Raw genomic sequence first — 21,486 nt, forward strand, 5'->3', positions numbered from 1 at the left:
AAAAAGAGAGAGAGCTTGAGAGAGATGGAGGTCCCTGGCCAATGATCCAACGGTAAACCAGGAGGGTGAGGTGTGGAGAAAGGAGGGGAGGGCCAGGTGGGTAGGGAATTTGTGGAAACAAAAGGACACAGAAGGACACTAACAAGAACGTCTGGAGGAGGTGTTGAGGGTTGGTGGGCCAGCTTTCAAACACTCGTGTGGGCCGTAAATAAACCAGCCACCCGACTGCTGGCCTCTCCCTACACCCAGCTAAAGGAGACTTCACAACAAAAACGGTTGCCTGGGACAGAGTCACTTCATAAGGATAAAAGGGTCAATTCATCAAGAAGACATAGCCATCCTAATGCTGGATGGACCTAATAACAAGGCTTCAAAATGCATGAAGAGCAAGTAGACAAAAAGCCCATAGGGATATGGAAGGCCAGCTCCACCTGACCCATGTGAAGCCTGGACACAGGACGCGCCCAGCGCTGTGCCTCCCCAAGGGATGGTTCTCGATGTTCGCTTTGTGCTCAAGTCTTCTCAGCCCTGGTTCTCTGGGACGGGGCAGATTCATGACAGCACAGGAGGCGGGAAGTGCCTCTCTGACCTCAACTCCTGCTATTCACTTAGTCCCCAACCGACCGGCCGCCTGGGGGGTGGGGGTGGGGGCCCTCACTGGGAATACCGGTTCCCCACTCTTCTGCAGGGCCCACTCCCCACCTCCTGCCTCCGCTCAGGCGCCACTTTCCCAGTGAGGCCACCTCATCTCTCTTTCCTTTTCCCTACTTTATTTTCTTCCGTACCATTTACCTCTACAAACATTTTATATGTTTTACTTCTCACATTCATGTAAGCTCCCTTGGGTCCACAACTGTTTAGTGCACCATGTCCCCAGTGTCTAGAACATGCCGGACACACAGATCAACAGTTATTTGTTAAACGAAGAAAAAAAAAATCCAACTAGGGATGAACACACGAGACGGGCACCGAAGGACAGATGCGGGAGGCTAGGCTTTCACCCCGGGGCTCTGGGCGTGGCCGCCCCCCCAACTGCGGACCCAGCCCACCGGCTCTCCCACAGGTGCGGCGCGTGGAGCCCGGGGCTGCGCTGGGGCGGCGGCGGGGGCTCCGAGCTCCCCGCGCGGCCGGGACCGGAGAGGGCCGAGCCTGCGGGCCGCGGGCGGGGGGCCGAGAGGGGAGCGAGCCTCGCGGGGGAGGAGCTGGGGGAGGGAGCGAGGAGGAGCGGCGGGCGCGGGAAGGGGAGCGCCGAGCGGGAGCCGCAGGGCGCCGGCCCCGGAGGAGGGAGGTGGGGGTCGCGAGGGCGCGGGCCGGGCAGAGCCCCCGGGACGGCGGGGCGGGCGGCGCCCGGAGCTCGGCGGGGGTCGCGGCGAGATGCGGCGGCCGCCGGCGGAGAGACGCGGCGCTGCGCGAGGAAGCAGGACCCGGACCGGCGAGCCCGGGGTCCGCACCTGCGTGGCGGGGAGCGGGTAAGCTCTCGGAGCCGAGCGCCGCCCAGGGAGGGCGCGCCGGGGCCCTCGGGGCTGGGAGTCCGGCCGTGACGGCCGTCCCGAGGGCGCTGGGGCGGGGAAGGGGCGCCGCGGCTTGGGGCCTCGGTGACCCGGCGCGATCCCCTTCTCGGCGCCTTCGGACGCGAGGTGCGCGCGCGCGGGACAGAGGGTCCCGGAGGACCAGTCCAACCCGCGGGGAGCGTCCGGGGGGCGCCGTCCGGAGCCCCGGGACGGAGTGGGGGCCGACGCAGCGCCGGGAGACGGGTGCGGGGTTCCAGGCGCGCCTTCGGGGCGCCCCGCGCCGGGGCGAGATCTGGCCGGGCGGGGGCCGCGCGCCTGGGTCGGGGGCTGTGACGCCCCCGGGAGGCGGAGGGAAGCGGGGCGCTGCCCCCTGCCGGCCAGGTCGGGGTGCGGCGCAGCGCGGGGCCGGCCCTTTCCGGAGGGGAGCTGAAAGAGCGTCTAGTGTGGAGCCTCTGTTTCCAGACCCGAAGCCCAGCGGGCCCGGACTTGTTTTGTGACCTTGGGCAGGTCACTGCATCTCTTCGAACTTCAGTTTGCTCATCTGTCAAATGGAGGGGATACTTCTCCCACCCTGCAAGATCCGTGGGAATAAATGAGATGCTGTAAGGATGCCTTTTTCTAAATTTTTTTTTTTTTAAGATTTTATTTATTTGTTTGACGGAGACACAGCGAGAGGGAACACAAGCAGGGGGAGAGTGAGAGGGAGAAGCAGGCTTCCCACAGAGCAGGGAGCCCGATGTGGGGCTCGATCCCAGGACCCTGGGATCATGACCCGAGCTGAAGGCAGACGCTTAACGACTGAGCCACCCAGGCGCCCCGGGATGCCTTTTTCTAAACTGTAAAGTTCTGTACAAATCCTAGCTAATCACATAATGTCAGAACTGGAAGGGCACTAAGAAATCTGCTTTGCTGCAGGTGGGGAGAGTGGAGACTAAATCTTGCCCAAGGTCGCATTGCTTGTAAGAGGATCTAAGACTTAGCCCCCTGCCTCACCAGCTCTGGGGAAGTTCAAAAAATTAAGAGGTGGTGCTCTCCATCAGATTGTCTGCATTAGCAAACCGGGCTTGGCTATTTACTAGCTGCCTGACCTTGTGAAAGCCCTTAACCTCTCTGCGCTGTGGTTTTCTCCCATGTGAAATGGGTTAAGAATGCTGCCTTACAAGCTTGCCGTGCACATCAAATGTGGTCATTGCTCAGCACAGCACCTGGCCACACAACAGCTCAGTCATTAGTGGAAATCATTGCTCTGGTTAGTGGGAATCACCTCTCAATCTCTTCCTTGGAATTGGCCTCAAGTGTTTTCTGATTGAGCACACGTCTCAGGTCTGTGCTCTCCTCTGGACTGCACAGCCACTGGTCAGGGTCTTAGCCTTCCTCACAGGGACAAGGAGGGACTCTTTACCGACAGCAGTGAGCAAGGCTGCTTGGACAGCTGGGCCTTCTGCAGGCTTTGGTCCTGTCCAACGAGTGGGGGAAAATGGGTGGTCTTTATTGTGGAGGCATCCTGGAAGCCAGGACGTAGAGGGTGGCCTAGGAGGAAGGGGCCGGCCAGCTGGATGTGACTGGTAGGGCCTAGGGCCTCCTCCTCCCCACGGTGCCTAGTACAGGCCCAGAAATACAAAGGTGCTTTCTCAGAATTGGTCAGTTGCATGACAGATAATGAGGGTGAACAGACAGGGTCATCCTTACTCTCCTAGGCCGCAGATGGATGACAGTTCTTGGCAAAGTGATGTGACTATGAGCAGAAATACATTCTTAGAGCTGGGAGTTCCAGGGACCTGAGAGGTCCCTCTCATTGCAGATGGTGCAGGGTCTGGAGTCAGGCAGAGGAACAGGGATCTGCCAAGGTCACCTGTGTTCTCCAGCAAGCTGAATTCCACGGACATCATTCAGTCTTGAACTTTCTCTCTCAGCAGCAGATGACACGGCTGACCACTCCTTTCCTCAGGACGCACTCTCTTCTGGCTCCTACAATGTAACACTGTCCTGTTTTCCCTTCTTCATCTCTTGTTTTTGCAAGTTTATCCTTCTTTCTACAGCCATTACCGGCTCTGTTCCCCCAGGCCCTCCGCTCCGCTCGTACTAGACATTCTCCCTGGGTGAGCTCATCCACCCTGTTGGCTTTAGTAACCACCTCTGTGCATGTGACTCATAAAGGTTTGTCTCCAGCTCAGATCTCTCCTCAGGCTGTAGACCCACCTAGGTATTGCCAGCCCCGCATTATTCTAGACGCTGGGGATATAGCGATGGGCTCGACAGAAGGTGAGTTTTGGGAGGGGGTGGGGTGAGACAAGCAAAGATGAGCAGAAAACATCAGATAGGGTTAAGTGTTAAAACGAGCATCGAGCAGGGTGATAGGATAGAGAATGAGGGCTACTTTACTATATTGGCTGGTCAAAGCTGTGCCCAAGAGGTGATATTTAAGGGTGGAGTCGGCAGCTGGTAAGAGATGAAGTCAAGGAGGTGTCTTGGGCATCAGACAGCGTAGGGCCTTGTGGCCGTGGTGAGGATTTCGGATTTTGTTCTGATATGGGAGCGGTTGGAGAGTTTCAGACCGGAGAGAGCAAATGCTATTATTTCTCCAGGGCTCACTGGAGCCTTACAAAGGAGTTCTTCTGTACTGATTGCCAGCCTACCGTGCCACGGTCACTGGAGTGCGGAGGGAATAGGGAGCTCTTCAAAGAGCTTCCAGGCACAGGCAGTGAGAGGCACCAACAGACCCAGAGTCAGGAGAGGGCTTAAAGGAGGAAGGTTTTGCCACCAGAAAAGGCTTCCTGGAGGAAGCGGCTTTTGAGAAGGGCTTCAGAGAACAGAGAGCAGATGACATCAGGTATGCATGAAGGGGAGTGGGAAAGATCGTTCTTCCAGGCAGAGGGGAGTCAGCCTGAATCAGCATGTGAATTCCCCAAATATGTGTGGAGAAGTCAGGGGAGAGGAGACAGGACTTGTAGGGAATTAGAGGTCAGGCTAGGGAGGAAGTCTGAGCTGTTCAGAGCAAGACCCTGGGTCTGGCCACGTATGAGCTGTGTGACCTTGAGCAGATTGCATGACCTTTCTGAGCCTCAACCTGCTCATACATAAAAGGGAAGTAACTGGTTAATTGCCAGGGAGAATAAGGGAGGGGGAGGATGCCAAGTGCTAGGGACAGGTGAATGGGAACAGGATCGTGCCTGCCAAGGAGGAAACAGGAGGGGCTGGTGTGGGTGAGGAAGATGGTGGCTGTACTGAGTTTGGGACCTTCCAAGCTCCCATGAGTGGTGGATGGAGTGGACAAGTTTCAGCAAAGAGGTGACAGTTGAATTTGATCCTGGGAGTGAAGTTGCAGTTGGATGAGTAGATGAAGGCTACCCACACAGAGGTCTCTGGACTTCATGACACAGGTATACCACTCCCCCCTTCCAGAAATCAAGTCCAACAGGGAGACAGGCAGTAAGCAAGTAAGCCCGGTGGAGTGGGGAGGAGGGAGTAATCAGTTCCATCTCTTGGGTCCAGAGAAACCTCCAGAGAAGGTGGATCCAGAGATGAGAGGAAGGGTATTTTGGGTAGAGGGAATACCCTGTGCAAAGGCTCAGAGGAGTGAGAGAACCATGGTGTTTTTGCAGAAGGAGGCCTCAGCTATGCTGGAGGTGGGGTCTTCTGCGAGTGCAGGTGAAGGGGAGAGGAAAGGGCTGGACTGTGCAGCCTCTGGATAGGTAAGCCACAGGAAGTGAAGAGAAAGGATTCAGGGCACATGAAGGGAGAAGTTCTCCAAGGATTCTTCAGTCTGTGGAATAGGTGTCCTCGGCCCCAACTCCTCTCCCCTGGCTGACTGCATTTGTCCTCCAGCGCTCCGCTTCGGGGCTACTTTCAGAAGGGGTCTGGGGTCACAGCAGGTTATCTGTCTCTCCTACATTCCCACGGCTCCCTTCATGCTCCAATGTCATCCTCAGTCATGTCTGTGGACCCAGGTTCCGGGAGCGTATCCCCGGGGCCGCCGGAAGTCTTCCCAGGAACAGGGTCCACATGTGTGTTGCTTACGGCAACACGGGGTAAGGCTTTAAGCGAATAGCTATCGAATGGCTGAGGAAACAGGCTCAGAGAAGTCAAGAAACTTGCCCAAAGTCACAGAGCTAGTAAGTGGCATAGCGGGAAAGCAAATTCAGTCTACCTGACTTTAAAGCTTGTGCTTGTAACACAGCTGGATTATGCCTCCCAGCAGGGCGAGCAGATGGTGAATAGTAGGTTTGGATCCCGTAAGCCCTAACAAATTCAGTGTTCCATTTCTAGGAAATGAATTCCTGTTGTTCGTACCTTGTTTATCCAGCCTGGAGAAGACAGCCTCTCGCTTGCCCTAAAAGTGGTTTCACTCCATCAGCTCAAGTGCTCTCTGGGGACCCAGATGTGCAGCACGGGGAGGGGGGCGCAGCAGAGTGAGCTCCAGGACCTGGGGATGCAGCCCTGGAGGCTTCTGGCCGAGTGTGGTCTGCCCTGCCAGTCTGTTCTGAGAATTACTCCCCTAGTGTGGAAACTCCGACAGAGGTGACTGGGAGATTTGAAAATGCCAAAAATGTACGGTGTGAAACGGGCACAAGAGCCGGTGGATACTGCTGTCCTTCGTCTCAAGTTCCTGCTGCTGCAAACGGGAGGCAGAGGAAGGAGCAATGATGGGAGTCTGAAGACTTGGTCTCCGCCTATAACTCACTGTGTGCCCGTGGGCAAGTGTCCTGCCCTCTCTGGGCCTCTTTCCCCGTCAGCACCATGAGGGAGTTGGACCACACTATTCCTGAGTCCTTCCCGCTCTGACACTCACATCCTTCTGAAGCCTTAGCCCTGACATTGCGATTATCCCTGGCACCATTCATTGCTGCGCATGGAGCAGCCCCATCACCTGGGAGCTGGTCAGCAATGCCGAATCTCAGGTCCTGCTCTCCTCCCACGGAATCAGCACCTGCCCGTTTCCTAAGACCCCTAGGTAGCCCGTGGGCTCATTCCAGTGTGAGATGGGCTGCGGTGAGAGGCTGTTTCTACCCTCGCTCTGGGCTGTTCGGAGAAGGCGAGCGGAGGATCGCGTGCTGCCAGCTGAAGGAACAGCTCCTGCGTGCTCCCCGGGGCCGAGGCCCACTAGGGTCGGAGTGACGGAGCTTGGCATAGAACAGGCCCCCAGGTCCCCAGCAAAGAGTCTGGGAGTGTGTGCAGGCTTGTGTGGGCTATTTGTGCAGCAGAGGAGGGAGTGGAGCTGACTCACTCGCCTTGCCTGAGCGGTGGAGCAGGGAGGCGAGCAAGCCGGGCTCCTAGCCTGGATCTGCAGGGCCTCCGACAAGCCATTTCCCTGAGTGGCAGTTCTCTGCCCTGGGCAATGGGAGTAATACCAATGGGACTGACTTCAGACGGTGGGAGGATCCACCTTAACTGAGCTGATAAAGGAGAAGTGCTGAAAACAGTGCCTGGCACCTAGTAAGCTCTTAAGAGCGTGTCGGGTTACTTTGTTGCTACTGGGCTTCCAGCCCCTGCGCGCGCAGCACCCCGGGCCGTCCCAACCCCGCCCCTGGATTGCGGGAGTTCCCTGAGGACAGAGTCCCAAAATGACCCCTAGGGGGCGATATCACCCCCGTTGAGAACCACTGGTTCTAGAGCACAGCTATGCAATTAAAAACAGAAAGCAAGCCACGGAGGTAATTTTAGATTTAGAAAATTTAGAGGTAGCTGTGTTAAAAAAAAAAAAAAAGAAAAAAACCACTTATGGTTTATTTACTCAATATGACCAAAATATGATCAACTGATATAAAAAATTATTAGTGAGATATTTTACATTCTTTTTTAAACTCAGTGCGTTTTACACTCCAGCGCATCTCAGTGGCCACGTTTCAAGCCCTCAATGACCACGTGTGGCCAGCAGTGGCTATTCTGGAGTTTTTCAGCGCTGGCTCTCAATCCTAGCTGTGTCACATATTACCCGTGTGGCCTTGGGCTAGTCATTTAACCTCTCTGGACCTCAGTTTTGTCATCTGTAAGGTGTGGGTACTAACGCTGCTTCCAAGCGGTAGTATTAGAGGCAGATGGTGAGTTTAAAACCCCTTTGCCCACTTTCCCACAAGCATGGGAGAAAATCCAGTGAGTGGTCAGCCATAAAGCCTTTGGGCAACACATTTAGTCGTTCAAGGTGGTCCCTTCCCTACTGAAGGCTGGTAATAACTCAGTGCAAAGCTGTAAGGAAAAAGGGGTTGAGTTCTCTGACTTCCCTAGCTGTTGCAAAGGTCTGGAAAACAGGTTTCACCTGTCTTGGATTTCTTATTTTTATTTTTTCTTCCCAGCTGACCAGGGACCCCCACTCGGGGCTCAATCCCAGGATCCCAGGATCATGACTGGAGCCGAAGGCAGACACTTAACCAACTGAGCCAGCCAGGTGCCCCAAACCCTTGCATTTTCAAGATGAAGAAACTGAGGCCCAGAACAGGAACTGACTTATCTGAGGCCACAGAGAGGTTACGGCAGAACCAAGCAAAAGATCAGGGCTCCCCCCTCTCAGGCCAAGCTCTTTTCTCAGAGCCTATTCCTCACCAGTTCAGGGAGACTATCATAAACAGGTACTGAGCTCTTGCTCTGGGCCAGGTGTCAGGGCTCTAGGGGTTAAGTAAGACATGGTCCCTGCACTCAAAGTCCAGTGATGGAGACAGTCCAGCATGGTAAGAGCTATGGTGTTAGGCATCCAGAGTGGGGTATCTAACCCAAGCTGGGCTGGGGGGAGGTTAGGGAAGGCTTCCTGGGGAGATGCCAGAGCTTAGTCCTGAAGGGTGACTTGGATTAGGCAACCAGACGGCTGAGCAGGGGATACTTTCCAGGCAGAGGACACAATGGGGACTGAGGTTCCGAACTGAAAGCAGCGCTGGGGCTCATGGCAGCGGGGTGCTGGCAGGAAGACTAGCAGATCTGTGTCACTGGAGTGCAAACGTCACAGCCAGCTGATTCAGGAGATGATGCTGGAAATGTAAATAAAGACCAGTTCATGAAGGGTCTCTTAGACCAAGTTGGAACTGAATCCCAGGGGCCTTGGGAGCCACTGGAGGATTATAAAGGACTGACATGGTCAGACTTTTAGTTAAAAGGAAGATTCTGGGACACCTGGGTGGCTCAGCCAGTTAAGCATCTGCCTTGGGCTAAGGTCATGATCCCAGCATCCCGGGATCAAGTCCTACGTCGGGCTCCCTGCTCAGTGGGGAGTCTGCTTCTCCCTCCCCATTTGCCCCTCCCCACCATTCATGTGCTCTCGCTCTCTTTCTCTCTCTCAAATAAATAAATAAAATCTGTAAACAATTAAAAAATTAAGGAAAATTCTGGGTGTGATGTGGTAAGAGAATGAAGAGGGGGCAGGAGTGGCAGCAGAGAGAAACAGGAGAGTGATAGCAAGGGCTAGATGGGAGGAAAGAGCCAAGGCAGAGTTAGGTTTATGCAGTAGAATTGACAGAATTTAGTAATTCGGCAAACGAGGAGACTGTATCAGTCAGCTATTGCTGTGTAACAAACCACCCCCAAACTCAGTGGATTAAGATGACATTTATTACTATGAGTCCTGCATCTGGAGACTGGCTGATTTAATCAGAGATTGGCTGGGCATTTCTGCTGGTTTAGCTGGGCTCACACATGCATCTGTTGGTCAGCTGAGGAGCTCTGTTCCAGGCTGGCTTTGGCTGGGGGCAGTTGACTGGCGTGGCTGTGCTCCATGCGTCTTCACCTCCTCTAGGGACCAGTGGGCTCGCCCACACGTGTGCTCGTGGCAGAGTGCAAACAGAAACGTGCACAGCCTCTTGAGGACTAAATTTGGAACTGGCTCACTGTGGCTTCTGCTTCATTCTGTTGACCACAGCTAGTCCATGCTGAACCCAGACTTGAGGGACAAGGGAGTAGAAGCACAGAGCTGAGCTGAGAAGGGTGTGAAACTTCGCTGTGTGGTCTTAGACAAGATACCTGCCTCTCTGGGCATCAGCAGTCTCAGCTGATTAGATTGGATTGCATCATTTAAGGTATTCCTTCGAAATCAGGTTTGCCAGGGAGGGGCTGTTAATTATAACTAATTGATGGAGTGTTTACTATATGGCTGGGCTTTCTGTGCAGCTCACTCAAACATAACAGCAATTTGAGGTTGGTGTTGTTATTGTCTGTGTTTTCTTTCTTTATTTCTTTAAGATTTTATTTTACTTTATTTTTTAAAAAATTTATTTATTTGAGAGCAGGGGGAGGGGCAGAGGGACAAGCAGACTCCCGGCTGAGCAGGGAGCCCAACAAGAGGCTTGATCCCAGGACCCTGAGATCAGGACCTGAGCTGAAATCAGATGCTTAACCAACTGAGCCACCAAGGTACCCCAGATTTTATTTTTAAGTAATCTCTACACCCAATGTGGGGCTTGAACTCACAACCCTGAGATTAAGAGTTGCACATTCCACCGACTGACCCAGCCAGGCATCCCTCATCCCCGTTTTCCATATGGAAGAAACAGCTCGAAGAGGTTAAGCGGACAAGCCAAGTGTCTCCCTTTGACCCTAGCCTGACTTCCATTAGTGTAGGTCAGTTTTGCCTGTTCTTGAACTTTATGACGTTTGAATCACACGTGGTGTGTCATAATGTTCAGCTTCTTGGGCTCAACATTATTTCTGCTTTTTCCTTGTGGTGGTGTGTAGCGGGGAGCTGGTGTTCCTTCTCACTGATGTATAATATTCCACTGCATGACTTTGCTCATTTCTCCATCCTACTGTTGATGTCTGTTGGGATAGCTTTCAGTTTGTGGTTGTTAAACCGTGCCTGTATGAACAATTCTTGCATAAGTGGTTTGGCGGACATAAACGCAGGTTTTTGTTGGTTATATAGCTGGGAGTAGAAGGTTTTGGCCAGAGGTTTGGCATTTTTTATTTTCTACATTTTCCAGATTTTTATAATTAGAGAAACAGGTGAAAGATGGACTTGCTTGAGATACTAATTAGAAGTCAAGCCTTGTGCTCAGATATAGACAGACAGACACACACCCATGTTAACACTTCTCTAGTTTTCTGAACATATATTATTTCATGCTCACGACACCCTCAGGAGATAAACTTGATGCCCTGATTTTACAGAGCAGGAAACTGAGGCTGAGGGAGATCCTGTGCCCTACAGAGAAGGAGATGGTCACAGCTGTGGATGCACTTTGTAAAATATAAAGCACTCTTCAGATTTGTGGAGAATGATTTCCCCATCCAGGGCTCACTCAGCCGTACCACACAGCTTCTAGAGAAAGAACAGACAGGAATTTCTCTGGGGGGTATTTATCCTACGGCAACAAATCTTCATCACAGAGCCCTGGGTTTTTTTCTTCCAAAAGGATGAGACTGGTTTCTGAGGATACATTAAACCCATAAATTCTCTTGTTTTCTGGCAAGGTTTTATGACTGTTAAAATAAAGATCTTTCAGAAAGGGGAGGTGACTGATCTTTCTGCAAACTGAATGAGTCCTGGGTAGGAAGCCCTTGTTAAGAGGGCTACAAAGAGCCCCTGCTGTGGACCAGGCATGCATCCTTCCCACTGAATCCCCGGAGCAGTTCTGGGGGAAAGGTGCTATTACCCCAATTTACAGATGAAGAAGAAAAGCCCAGGAGGTGAAATGACTTGCCTCCACTGCACAGTAGGGATTGTTTGGGGGAAAGGAACTGGAAATCCTCTGTCTTATTACCGCTTCTCAGGGCCTGTTGGACTGTTTCTCAGTTCATTTGAACTGGCTCAACTGGGAAAAGTAGGAGCTGGTTAACAATGAGGTTTCCTGGATACAGAGGTTGCTTATGGACATCCAAGAATAGGAAGGAGTGCCATTGGATCTGGAAGGTTCCTTCCTCTTCCTCTCTTGGGGCAGGTGGTTCTCCTGTTTCTCTGCTCTCTTCTCTGTCCTCTCCCTTCTCCTGCCTCTCTCTGCAGACCTCTTTCCTTATTTACCTGTGGCTTTTCTGCTGCCCCTAAACTTGCCCTGGCCTTGGTCTTCGGCGGTGGCCAGACTTCAGCCTCAGGGTCCTTGGCTTGCAGGTTGCTCCTCCTCCATTGTCAATCCACCCAGCTGTTCACAGTCTCCTTGCTAAATTCCCAGGAGAGAATCTGGTTGGCTCATTTGGGGTCACGTGTCCACTGGTCCAATCAGCTATGCTCAGAAGTGGTCTGTGGAACAAGATGAGATTGAGACTCTGCTTTTGCCCCTCCATCTCGCTGCAGAGATGCTAGAGCTGGGAGTGTATGGAGTGCCTGAGGTCTATGTGGTCTGGACTCTGGGGGAGACACTGCTGGGCTAAGGGGAGTCCTTGCTGCTGCCGCAGTGGTTCCCGGGGGTGTGGTGGGCGAGGGAGAAGCTCCCTGGTATGGCTGGTAGTTCTGACAGTGGCAGGCCTCACTCACTAAAATGGACAGGGATGGCTTGGTGGACAGTGGACAGAAGAGGCCTCATTGCCTGCAGACCTGAATTTGGTTGGACACATCATAGAGAAGCCAGAGAAGTCATCATTCGCTATGTCGGGCATTTGGATCCATGATTTTACCAGTTCTCCCCAAGCTCCTGTGAGGTCTGGGTTATCGGCTCCATCACGGAAGCTGTGCAGGCCCAGAGAACTTACATGACTTGCCCAATGGCCATAGCAAGAAAGTGGAGCAACAGGAATTGGACCCTGATCCTACCTGACTTAAAATGTATGCTTTTAAGGGGCACTTGGCTGGTTCAATCGGTTAAGTGTCTGGCTCTTGATTTTGGCTCAGGTCATGATCTCAGGGTCCTGGCATTGGGCTCCATGCTCAGTGGGGAGTATGCTTGAGTATTCTATCTCCCTCTTCCTCTGCCCCTCCCCCCTCATGCTTTCTCTCTCTCTCTTTCTCAAATAAATATATATTTTTTTAAATGTATGCTTTTAGCCACTGCCTGCCATCTTTGTACCCTCATTACATTTGTCCAAGTTTCTATAGTTAGTGCACATCACACACATGATCTTTTTTTTGAAGATTTTATTTATTTGTGAGAGAGAGAGAGCGAGCACAAGCAGGGGGAGCGGCAGAGGGAGAGGGAGAAGCAGGCTCCCCGCTGAGCAGGGAGCCCAATGCGGGACTCGATCCCAGGAGCCTGGGACCATGACCTGAGCTGAAGGAAGTCACTTAACTGACTGAGCCACCCAGGCGCCTCACATACATGATCTTATTGGAAGTACTAAACATCCTTTGGGGCAGCATAGCCATGCTTATATTCCCATTTTACCCAGGAAGACACTGGGGGTTCAAGAGAAGTCATGACTTATCCTTGGTTACCTGCTGGCCCGTGGCAGAGCTGGGACCAGAACCCACATCTTCCGGATTCAAATGTATCAGCAGGTATTACTGTATCAAGCTGTATCCGTGTCATTGCTGGTAGGATGGCTGCCTTTTTTCTCAAATGTACAAAATTGATTGTCTAAGAGAAATAATTATAAATATATCATTCCCTGCAAAAGAGTACATATTATAATATACATACAGTTCAAAGAATAATCATCAACATCCAAGTACCTACCACCACCTTAAAAAACACGTCATCAGGGGTGCCTGGGTGGCTCAGTCGTTAAGCGTCTGCCTTCAGCTCAGGTCATGATCCCAAGGTCCTGGGATCGAGCCCCGCATCGGGCTCCCTGCTCGGCAGGAAGCCTGCTTCTCCCTCTCCCACTCCCCCTGCTTGTATTCCCTCTCTCGCTGTGTCTCTCTCTGTCAAATAAATAAATAAAATCTTAAAAAAAAAAACCAAACACGTCATCACTGATACTTTTAAAACCCCTACACAATCTCATTCCTGCATTCTTTCCCCTCCAGGGGTGACCACAATCCTGGATTTTATATTTAACGTTTCCTTGCTTTTCTTTATGGCTTTGCCAACATATATTTATATCTCTAAACACTTTGTTTCTTTGTGCGTGTTTTTGACTTCGGCACTAAGTGTTGTTTGTGAGAAGCACCCACAGGATGCAGCTTTGGTTTACTCAGGTTTGCTTCTCCATGATGCTCTGGCATAGGAATACACCACATTCTACCACTCTGCTGTGGATGGACGTTTGGGCGGTTTCTAGTTGTTTGTTTCTAGCCCATGCCACTGTGACCATTCTTGTTCCTCTCTGCTGATGAACACAAGAGTTTCCCTGCGATGTATACCTGGGAGCAAAATTACTGGGCCATGAGGTAATCACTGCACCTTTAGCTTTATGAGATAATATCAGATTGTTTGCTAACGAGGTTCCTCGTCTTTCCACTCTGCTAGTGGTAGGTGACAATTCCTGTTGGTCCACGCCCTTACGGATGATGCGGCATGATCAGATTTAAAATGTTGTACTTGTCTGCCGGGTGAATATGCTATCTCACTGTTGTTTTAATTTGTATTTTTTGTTTTATTATTTGAAGTGTGATAGGAGAGGCAGTTGCTTATGGAGCTACAGTCTTTATCTCCAAAGGCAGCTGGATTATGGGAAATTCCCCCAACTTTGTTGAGGGTGGGGAAGGACAGCAGGCGGGAGAGGAGGGAGATAGCTTCAGAAGCACTTGGCTTCCCTCAAAATTCCAGCTCAGCATTCCTGACCAAGGCAAACCACGCTGTCCTTCCTAAGATGTCACCCACCAGCCTCCCAGGCCTTTCTGAGCCCACGCCTTTCACTGAGTGAGGTCACTGGAATGCCTGGAAACCAAGGGGCGGCCACATGGGTTTGTGGGGCAGGCATACAGCCCTCCATGAGAAATGACTGCACCTAGTCTGTCTGGAAGGAAGAACATTCCAAACAGTCCAACCCAACTTCACATTTTCCATGTGAACCAAAGTGGGAGGAAAACTTCAGCCAGAGGCTTTTGAGGTGGAGCACGGAGTGAGAGGGTCAGGAGAGGGCATCGTTTTCACCTATCACCATGAGGCCCCAAACCAGTTTCACTGCTGGAAGCACATGCGCCTTAAGGCTTTTCTTCCTGATCCAGGCAGTGTGGAGAAGAATGGAAATCTCAAGAGCTGCTCTGGGCCCAGTTTTTCCACTTTTAGCTGGGTGACCTTCGGCAGGTGACGTCACCTCTCTGCTCACTTGTAAGGTGGGGGCCATATTGCCCACGTCACAGTGGGTGACTCTTGGCCCCAGGGCTAGCTCAGTGCCTGGAACATAGCAAGAGCTGTATGAAAGACATAATAATAATAGTATCTTTTATTTTTTTATTTTATTTTATTTTTTTTAAAGATTTTATTTATTTATTTGACAGAGAGAGACACAGTGAGAGCAGGATCACAAGCAGGGGGAGAGGGAGAGGGAGAAACAGGCTTCCCGCAGAGCAGGGAGCCCGATGCGGGGCTCGATCCCAGGACCCTGGGATCATGACCTGAGCCGAAGGCAGACGCTTAACGACTGAGCCACCCAGGCGCCCCAATAATAGTATCTTTTAAACTTTAGGAATGTTCTTGAGCAGGTTAGGATTAAGTTTGGTTTTCTTAGGGCACCTGGGTGGCTCAGTCAGTTAGGCATCTGACTTTTTTTTTTTTAGAGATTTTATTTATTTATTTGGCAGAGAGAGACACAGCGAGAGAGGGAACACAAGCAGGGGGAGCGGGAGGGGGGAGAAGCAGGCCTCCTGCAGAGCAGAGAACCCGATGTGGGGCTCGATCCCAGGACCCAAGATCATGACCTGAGCCGAAGGCAGACACTCAACAACTGAGCCACCCAGGCGCCCCAAGCATGTGACTCTTGATCTCAGCTCAGGTGTCCGTCTCAGGGTTGTGAGCTCAAGCCCTGTGTTGGGCTCCACGCTGGAGTGGAGCTTACATTAAAGTAAACCAACAGATTTGTTTTCTTAAACTGAGGATGTTTCCCCTCTTCTAGGAAGATACATATTTTTAAAGATTTTATTTATTTGTTTGAGAGAGAGAGCACAAGCAGGGGAAGGGCAGAGGGAGAAGCAGGCTCCTCACTGAGCAGGGAACCGATGCAGGGACTCTGGGATCGTGACCTGAGCCGAAGGCAGATGCCTGACCGACTGAGTCACCCAGGTGCCCAGAAGATATTTTTTTCAAAGATAAAGTCCCCACAGTTTGAGGAGTGCAAGAGAAACTATTGCATTGCAGTAGTCTAGGTTCTTAATGGTTTAAAAACCAGTCAATCAACAGACACAGACTGAAACTTCCCAACAAATCCCAGAGCCAAGCTGTAGGGACCGGCAGTCAGACTGGCAATGAGTCTTGACTTTGCTCAGTGTTTACTGGGTTTCAGAGGCTGGCCTTGCCAGGAGCAATGGAAGCTCCACCACAGCCCGGAGGGGCAGGTAGGGTGGCCGCTTTTTTGAAGACGAAATCTGAGACTCAGAAAGGGGTAAGGGACTTGCTCAAGGTCATACAGGAGGGTGGGGAGAGAAGAGGGATTGGCGTCCAGACTGTCCCACCCAAGCCAAGCTCTCCCCTGCACCCAGCTGCCTCCCACCTCTGGCGCCAGCCCCCTCCTGAGCCTTCTCTGCTACTGCACCCCTGCTCTCTCTGCTCCAGCCAGTTGGGCTCTTTGCCAGGCCTTGCACTTTCTGACCTCTGGCCCTTTGCTCTTACCTTTCCAGCCACCAGGAATGCCATCCCTCCTGATCTTGACTATTGAAACCTTCTTCTTAATGTAGCCATCCATTGGAGCAATATACGGCCCTTAAGCATGATGTTATGGGAATGACTGATGGAACAGAGTTCAAAACACATTAAGTTGAAAAACATACAGACTATGAAACAAATTCATACATAATAATAATTCTTTTTTTTTTTTTAAGATTTTATTTGTTTGTTTGACAGAGAGAGACACAGCGAGAGAGGGAATACAAGCAGGGGGAGTGGGAGAGGGAGAAGCAGGCTTCCCGCCGAGCAGGGAGCCCGATGCGGGGCTCGATCCCAGGACCTGGAATCATGACCTGAGCCGAAGGCAGACACTTAATGACTGAGTCACCCAGGGGCCCCCATAATAATAATTCTTAAAAGTGTGTATATATAAATCTGCCTGGCCAGCTCCGTCCCAGGGTCCTTGAAGCTATATGTCTACACCCCGTGCCAGGCTTTGAACACTCTTAGGATGGGACCTGGAAGAAATCAAATGAATCATAGGGATTCCTGGTGGAGTTTTAGCATTCCATATAAGGCAGGGGAAGAGGTGGTAGGGGTGTGGATGGGGCTAAGGGGTCTTGGTACTCTTCTTGTCAACCCCATACATCAGGGGCTACCTGCAGGCCCCACAGACTTCAGCTGGGGTCATGCCAGAGATGGGCCTTACACAGAGTGCCCTGTGCTTTACCTTACCCCAATCATCTATACCAGGGGCCCCAAGCTCCAAGAACCCCTTGGCTTGCCCATGTCCCAAATACTGAAACCCAGATTCAAGGCCAGAGGCATACAGAGGAGAAAATGAGTCTTCGAGGGGTTTTTTGTGATGACATTCCCAGTTTCCATTTAGAAAGCTGACTATATTTTCTGGAGCTGAACTTTCACCAGGAAAAATGCTCAGGGTTTTAATTTTTGCAATTAATTTTCTCTGCTAGCCAAAAGGTGTTTTCTGTTTTTGCTTTTGTGTTTGTTTTAAGAATCATGCGTGCTCACTCAGGGAAATTGGAAAATTTTTTAGGAATAAAAGAAATCCCCTCCCCAATTCCTAGAGAAATACATTGTAAAAATTTGGTATCTTTCCTGTTGACCTTTTTTTTTTTTTTTCCTGTGCACGGAGTTATTTTGTTTAGTTTTCATTGTTGCTGAGCAAATCGAATGATGGTTTCTGATTCATAATTTACAAAGCTGATTTCATGTATTTATAACAAGCCTGTGATGCTTCCAGCAGCTCTGCCCCCTCTGGGAATTGTGGGGGTGGGACCCGTTGCCCTCCCCTGTGTTCTGCTGGCACTTTTGACAAGCTAGGTTCACCGTGCCACCGCCAACATTAACCAGTATGCTTTTAAACTTATAGTTAGTCTCGAGTGTCTCAATGTCCTTCTAGAACCTAACTCTTGCCTTCTTTTCTTTTTTAAGCCCCAGAGCTCTGGACATGTGCCCTTCTCGATGAACCCACAGTGATCGGTTTGTTTTGCCTTCTCCCAGCTCATGCATACTTCAGGTCTTGGTAACCAGAATGTTTTGTCTGTTCAGGCTCAAAGTGATCAGTGGGACAGGAACCCCCAAGTTCAGTGCCTCATGATGTGTCAAGATGAACTTAGGAAAACGGTGAGCTGTTGACTGGACTACTTCTCAGAATCTGCTGGTACTTCTGTTTGTCTCTGGTTTTAAAAGCCCCCCAGAGGCAACCTGAAACCCAGACTCTTCTCAGAATAGGGTGGGGGAAATTCCGAAGTTCTTATTAAACACATTTATCCCTCAAGCTTTGGAAGGAGCCAAAATGCCAAAAGCGAGAATCCCAAAGTACTGCCCACACTGGTGTGATATCCTGATAAATGTCTAACAAATCCAGCATGTGTCCCCTGGGCTTGAATATTTGCTGGGCAAAGTTCCAGAATAGTGAGACATCTTGGGATTCATCCGGGTTAGGAAAGACCTTTAACTACCAGCTGTCACCTCACTGTTCTTCAAATAGTCAAGTCTTGAGGTCTTTTCACTGTGCACTGTTCTGATGGAGGGCCCCCACCACCATGAAGCAGAAGGATGACCTTGTCCCGTAGGCAGGACAACTGTGAAGGGAGCTGTGTGTGTCCAAGTCTGTGGGAAGAGAGAGCCACCTAGAATGTCCCCGCCAAACCAGTCATTGGAAGGCCTTCTCCAGGAGGCCTCCAACAGATCCCTGAATGCTACAGAAACCCCAGAGGCTTGGGGTCCAGGGACACTCCAGGCCCTCAAGATCTCTCTTGCTCTGCTCCTTTCCATCATCACAATGGCCACAGCCCTCTCCAACGCCTTTGTGCTTACTACCATCTTCCTCACCAGGAAGCTCCACACCCCAGCGAACTATCTCATCGGCTCCCTGGCCATGACTGACCTCTTAGTCTCCATCTTGGTCATGCCCATCAGCATTGTCTATACCACCACCCACACCTGGAGCTTTGGCCAAATCCTGTGTGACATCTGGCTGTCTTCTGACATCACATGCTGCACAGCCTCCATCCTGCATCTCTGTGTCATTGCTCTGGACAGGTACTGGGCCATCACAGATGCCCTGGAGTATAGTAAACGCCGCACAGCGGGCCGGGCGGCTGCCATGATTGCCACCGTCTGGGTCATCTCGATCTGCATCTCCATCCCGCCACTCTTCTGGCGGCAGGCCAAAGCTCACGAAGAGATGTCGGACTGCCTGGTGAACACGTCTCAGATCTCCTACACCATCTACTCCACCTGCGGGGCCTTCTACATCCCCTCTGTGCTGCTCATCATCCTCTATGGCCGCATCTACATGGCTGCCCGGAATCGCATCCTGAATCCGCCTTCGCTCTACGGGAAGCGCTTCACCACGGCCCACCTCATCACGGGCTCTGCAGGGTCCTCGCTCTGCTCGCTCAGCCCCAGCCTCCATGAGGGGCACTCCCATACTGCCGGCTCCGCTCTCTTTTTCAGCCACGTGAAAATCAAGCTGGCTGATAGTGTCCTGGAGCGCAAGAGGATTTCCGCGGCTCGAGAAAGGAAAGCCACGAAAACGCTGGGGATCATCCTAGGGGCCTTTATCATCTGCTGGCTGCCCTTCTTTGTCGCCTCTCTGGTCCTCCCCATCTGCCGGGACTCCTGCTGGCTCCACCCAGCCCTCTTTGACTTCTTCACCTGGCTTGGCTATCTCAACTCCCTCATCAATCCAATAATATATACTGTGTTTAACGAAGAGTTTCGACAAGCGTTTCAGAAAGTTGTCCATTTTCGGAAAGCCTCCTAGTCTTATTTGCTGATGACTCTTGTTATCTGTTGGGTCCTGTAACCCAACTGGAATTGTCTTGTTTATTTTTCCTGAGATTTGGGTCAATCCTGATATGTTGGGTTTTGGTTCGACCAATAGAATTGTTCAGCGTTCTTCTTCCTGTTGTCTTCTTGACTTCTGTGCCACCCAAAGTAGGGCAGCTTTGTGAAGGGTGACAAGACCAAAGATTCCACTTAGCATATTTTCACGGCTCATCCATGTTGGGAGAAATGTGATCCACAGGATTCCCCGTGGATTCGGTTCAGACGGGAAGCTGTCCAACTCTACAGAGAGACCCTAGGTTCAAATGGGAGGCTTTCTGGTCTACGTAAGTTTTGTATGGAGCTCAGAGGAGGAGGGTACGTGAGGTTAATGACCTGAGCTGAAAGAGAATTGGAGTCAGGATGGAAGCTCTCCATTCCATGTGGCACCTTGATTAGAAAATAACACGCAGATCAACTACCCCCTACCCTTCCTCCTTCCCCGGTATCTCTCCATCACCTTAATATTCTGAAGTTAAAACCCACAATTATCCTCAATGACAGATTGACAGGCTTTGGACCCACCAAGCTTTGAGTGGGACACCATTCTGAATTTTGTTTCATGAACTATTTTTTTTTATATCCTGTTCTCATCAGAGATCTTAAGATGTTGAGTCTTGTCAAATAAAAAGCATGAGACGTCATGGTCAGTGAGGTCTTCAGGTAATGTCCCCCCGCTCCCTGGCTGAACCTTTCAATCCACTTCAGTCTCCAGCATTTACTGAGCACCCACCACAGGCCCGGCGCTGTACTGGAGCCCTGGCATCTCGTCTCTCACTGGAGCCTTATGAAAGCCAGTCTTGCGATGGTTAAAGCTGAGCAATGATGCCTCAGTTCAAATTCAAGTACTACCAATTTCTAGCTGGGTGGTCTGGGGCAAGTTTTTGAAGGCTTCTTTGCCTCACTCTCTTCAACTGTAAAATGGGGACAATGATAGGTATGTTATTGTATAAAAACAATAGCCACTGTTTATGGAGTGCCTACAATGTTCCTTGTGCACATTTTCTTGTTTGCTCTTCATCCCCATTTTATAGATGCAGTAGAGCAACGTTCCTATTGTTAGGGAAGATTTCATAAAGAGGGGACAGACTCTCAAAAGCTGAACCTTTGTGGGATGGGAGACTAAGGAAGGGGAGAGGGGATGAGGCCTCTTGGGGGAGATGGAGCGAAGCAAAGGAAGGTCATACCAGGTGGAACAAAGAGCAGGAACAAAGACTGGGAGGTCTGTAATGCTCATTGGGGTCTCTGGGCACAGAGAGAAGCATGATAGCCAGGAATCTGGGATATCAGGAAGGGAAGGAAAAGAGGGATGCCAAAATGGGGGGTGGGCAGGGGCAGACAGAGAAGTCTTATGTTGACCTTGAAGTTCCTGCTGGACATTTCACACTGTGCTCCCTGGGCCATCTGCATTAGATCCAGGGAGCTTGTTAACATTAGATTCCTGGTCCCCAACTCAGACCCATCAAATCAGACCTCTGGCAGTGAGGCCTGGGAGTCTGCATTTTAAATAAGCCTCTCTCTGACTTCTTACAGTAGATGATTTCTATCTCTCTAAAGTTTGGGAACCTCTATGTTAGTGTCTTGCTCCCCCTGGGAGATCCCTCCCTGAGCCCAGAGACACCTCTCAGCATGCTCATTGCTCTCCCTTGCACCTGGCATGCCCTTTCCTAACCTCCTTTAAGGCTGTGCTCTCTTTCCCATCTCCTCTGTCTTAATTTTTTTTTAAAGATTTTATTTATTGGGGCGCCTGGGTGGCTCAGTTGGTTGGGTGACCGTCTTCAGCTCAGGTCATGATCCTGGAGTCCCAGGATCGAGTCCCGCATCGGGCTCCCTGCTCAGCGGGGAGTCTGCTTCTCCCTCTGACCCTCCCCCCTCTCATGTGCTCTCTATTTCATTCTCTCTCTCAAATAAATAAAGTCTTTAAAAAATTTTTATTTATTTATTTGACAGAGAGAAACACAGCGAGAAAGGGAACACAAGCAGGGGAGTGGGAGAGGGAGAAGCAGGCTTCCTCCCGAGCAGGGAGCCCGATGCGGGGCTCGATCCCAGGACCCCGGGATCATGACTTG

At 51.1% G+C, this 21,486-nt stretch overlaps 1 protein-coding gene across 2 annotated transcripts; it reads left to right on the plus strand.

Annotated features, from left to right (window-relative positions):
* The first annotated feature begins 1,240 nt into the window (after positions 1-1,240).
* Positions 1,241-21,122, plus strand: HTR1D (5-hydroxytryptamine receptor 1D). Of its 2 annotated transcripts, XM_064589775.1 has the most exons (3): positions 1,241-1,469; positions 17,516-17,707; positions 18,422-21,122. In XM_064589775.1, exons 2-3 carry the CDS (start codon positions 17,691-17,693, stop codon positions 19,353-19,355), a joined length of 951 nt encoding a protein of 316 aa, XP_064445845.1. In that variant the 5' UTR covers positions 1,241-1,469; positions 17,516-17,690; the 3' UTR covers positions 19,356-21,122. The 2 variants fall into 2 exon arrangements, with proteins under 2 accessions (XP_064445845.1, XP_045751444.1); XM_045895488.2 differs by having other exon boundaries at positions 17,516-21,122.
* The last annotated feature ends 364 nt before the right edge of the window (positions 21,123-21,486 follow it).

Source organism: Mirounga angustirostris, unplaced genomic scaffold, assembly GCF_029215605.1.
Source record: "Mirounga angustirostris isolate CCGP_5_RB_7025 unplaced genomic scaffold, mMirAng1.0.hap1 SCAF_4, whole genome shotgun sequence".
NCBI lineage: Eukaryota > Metazoa > Chordata > Mammalia > Carnivora > Phocidae > Mirounga > Mirounga angustirostris.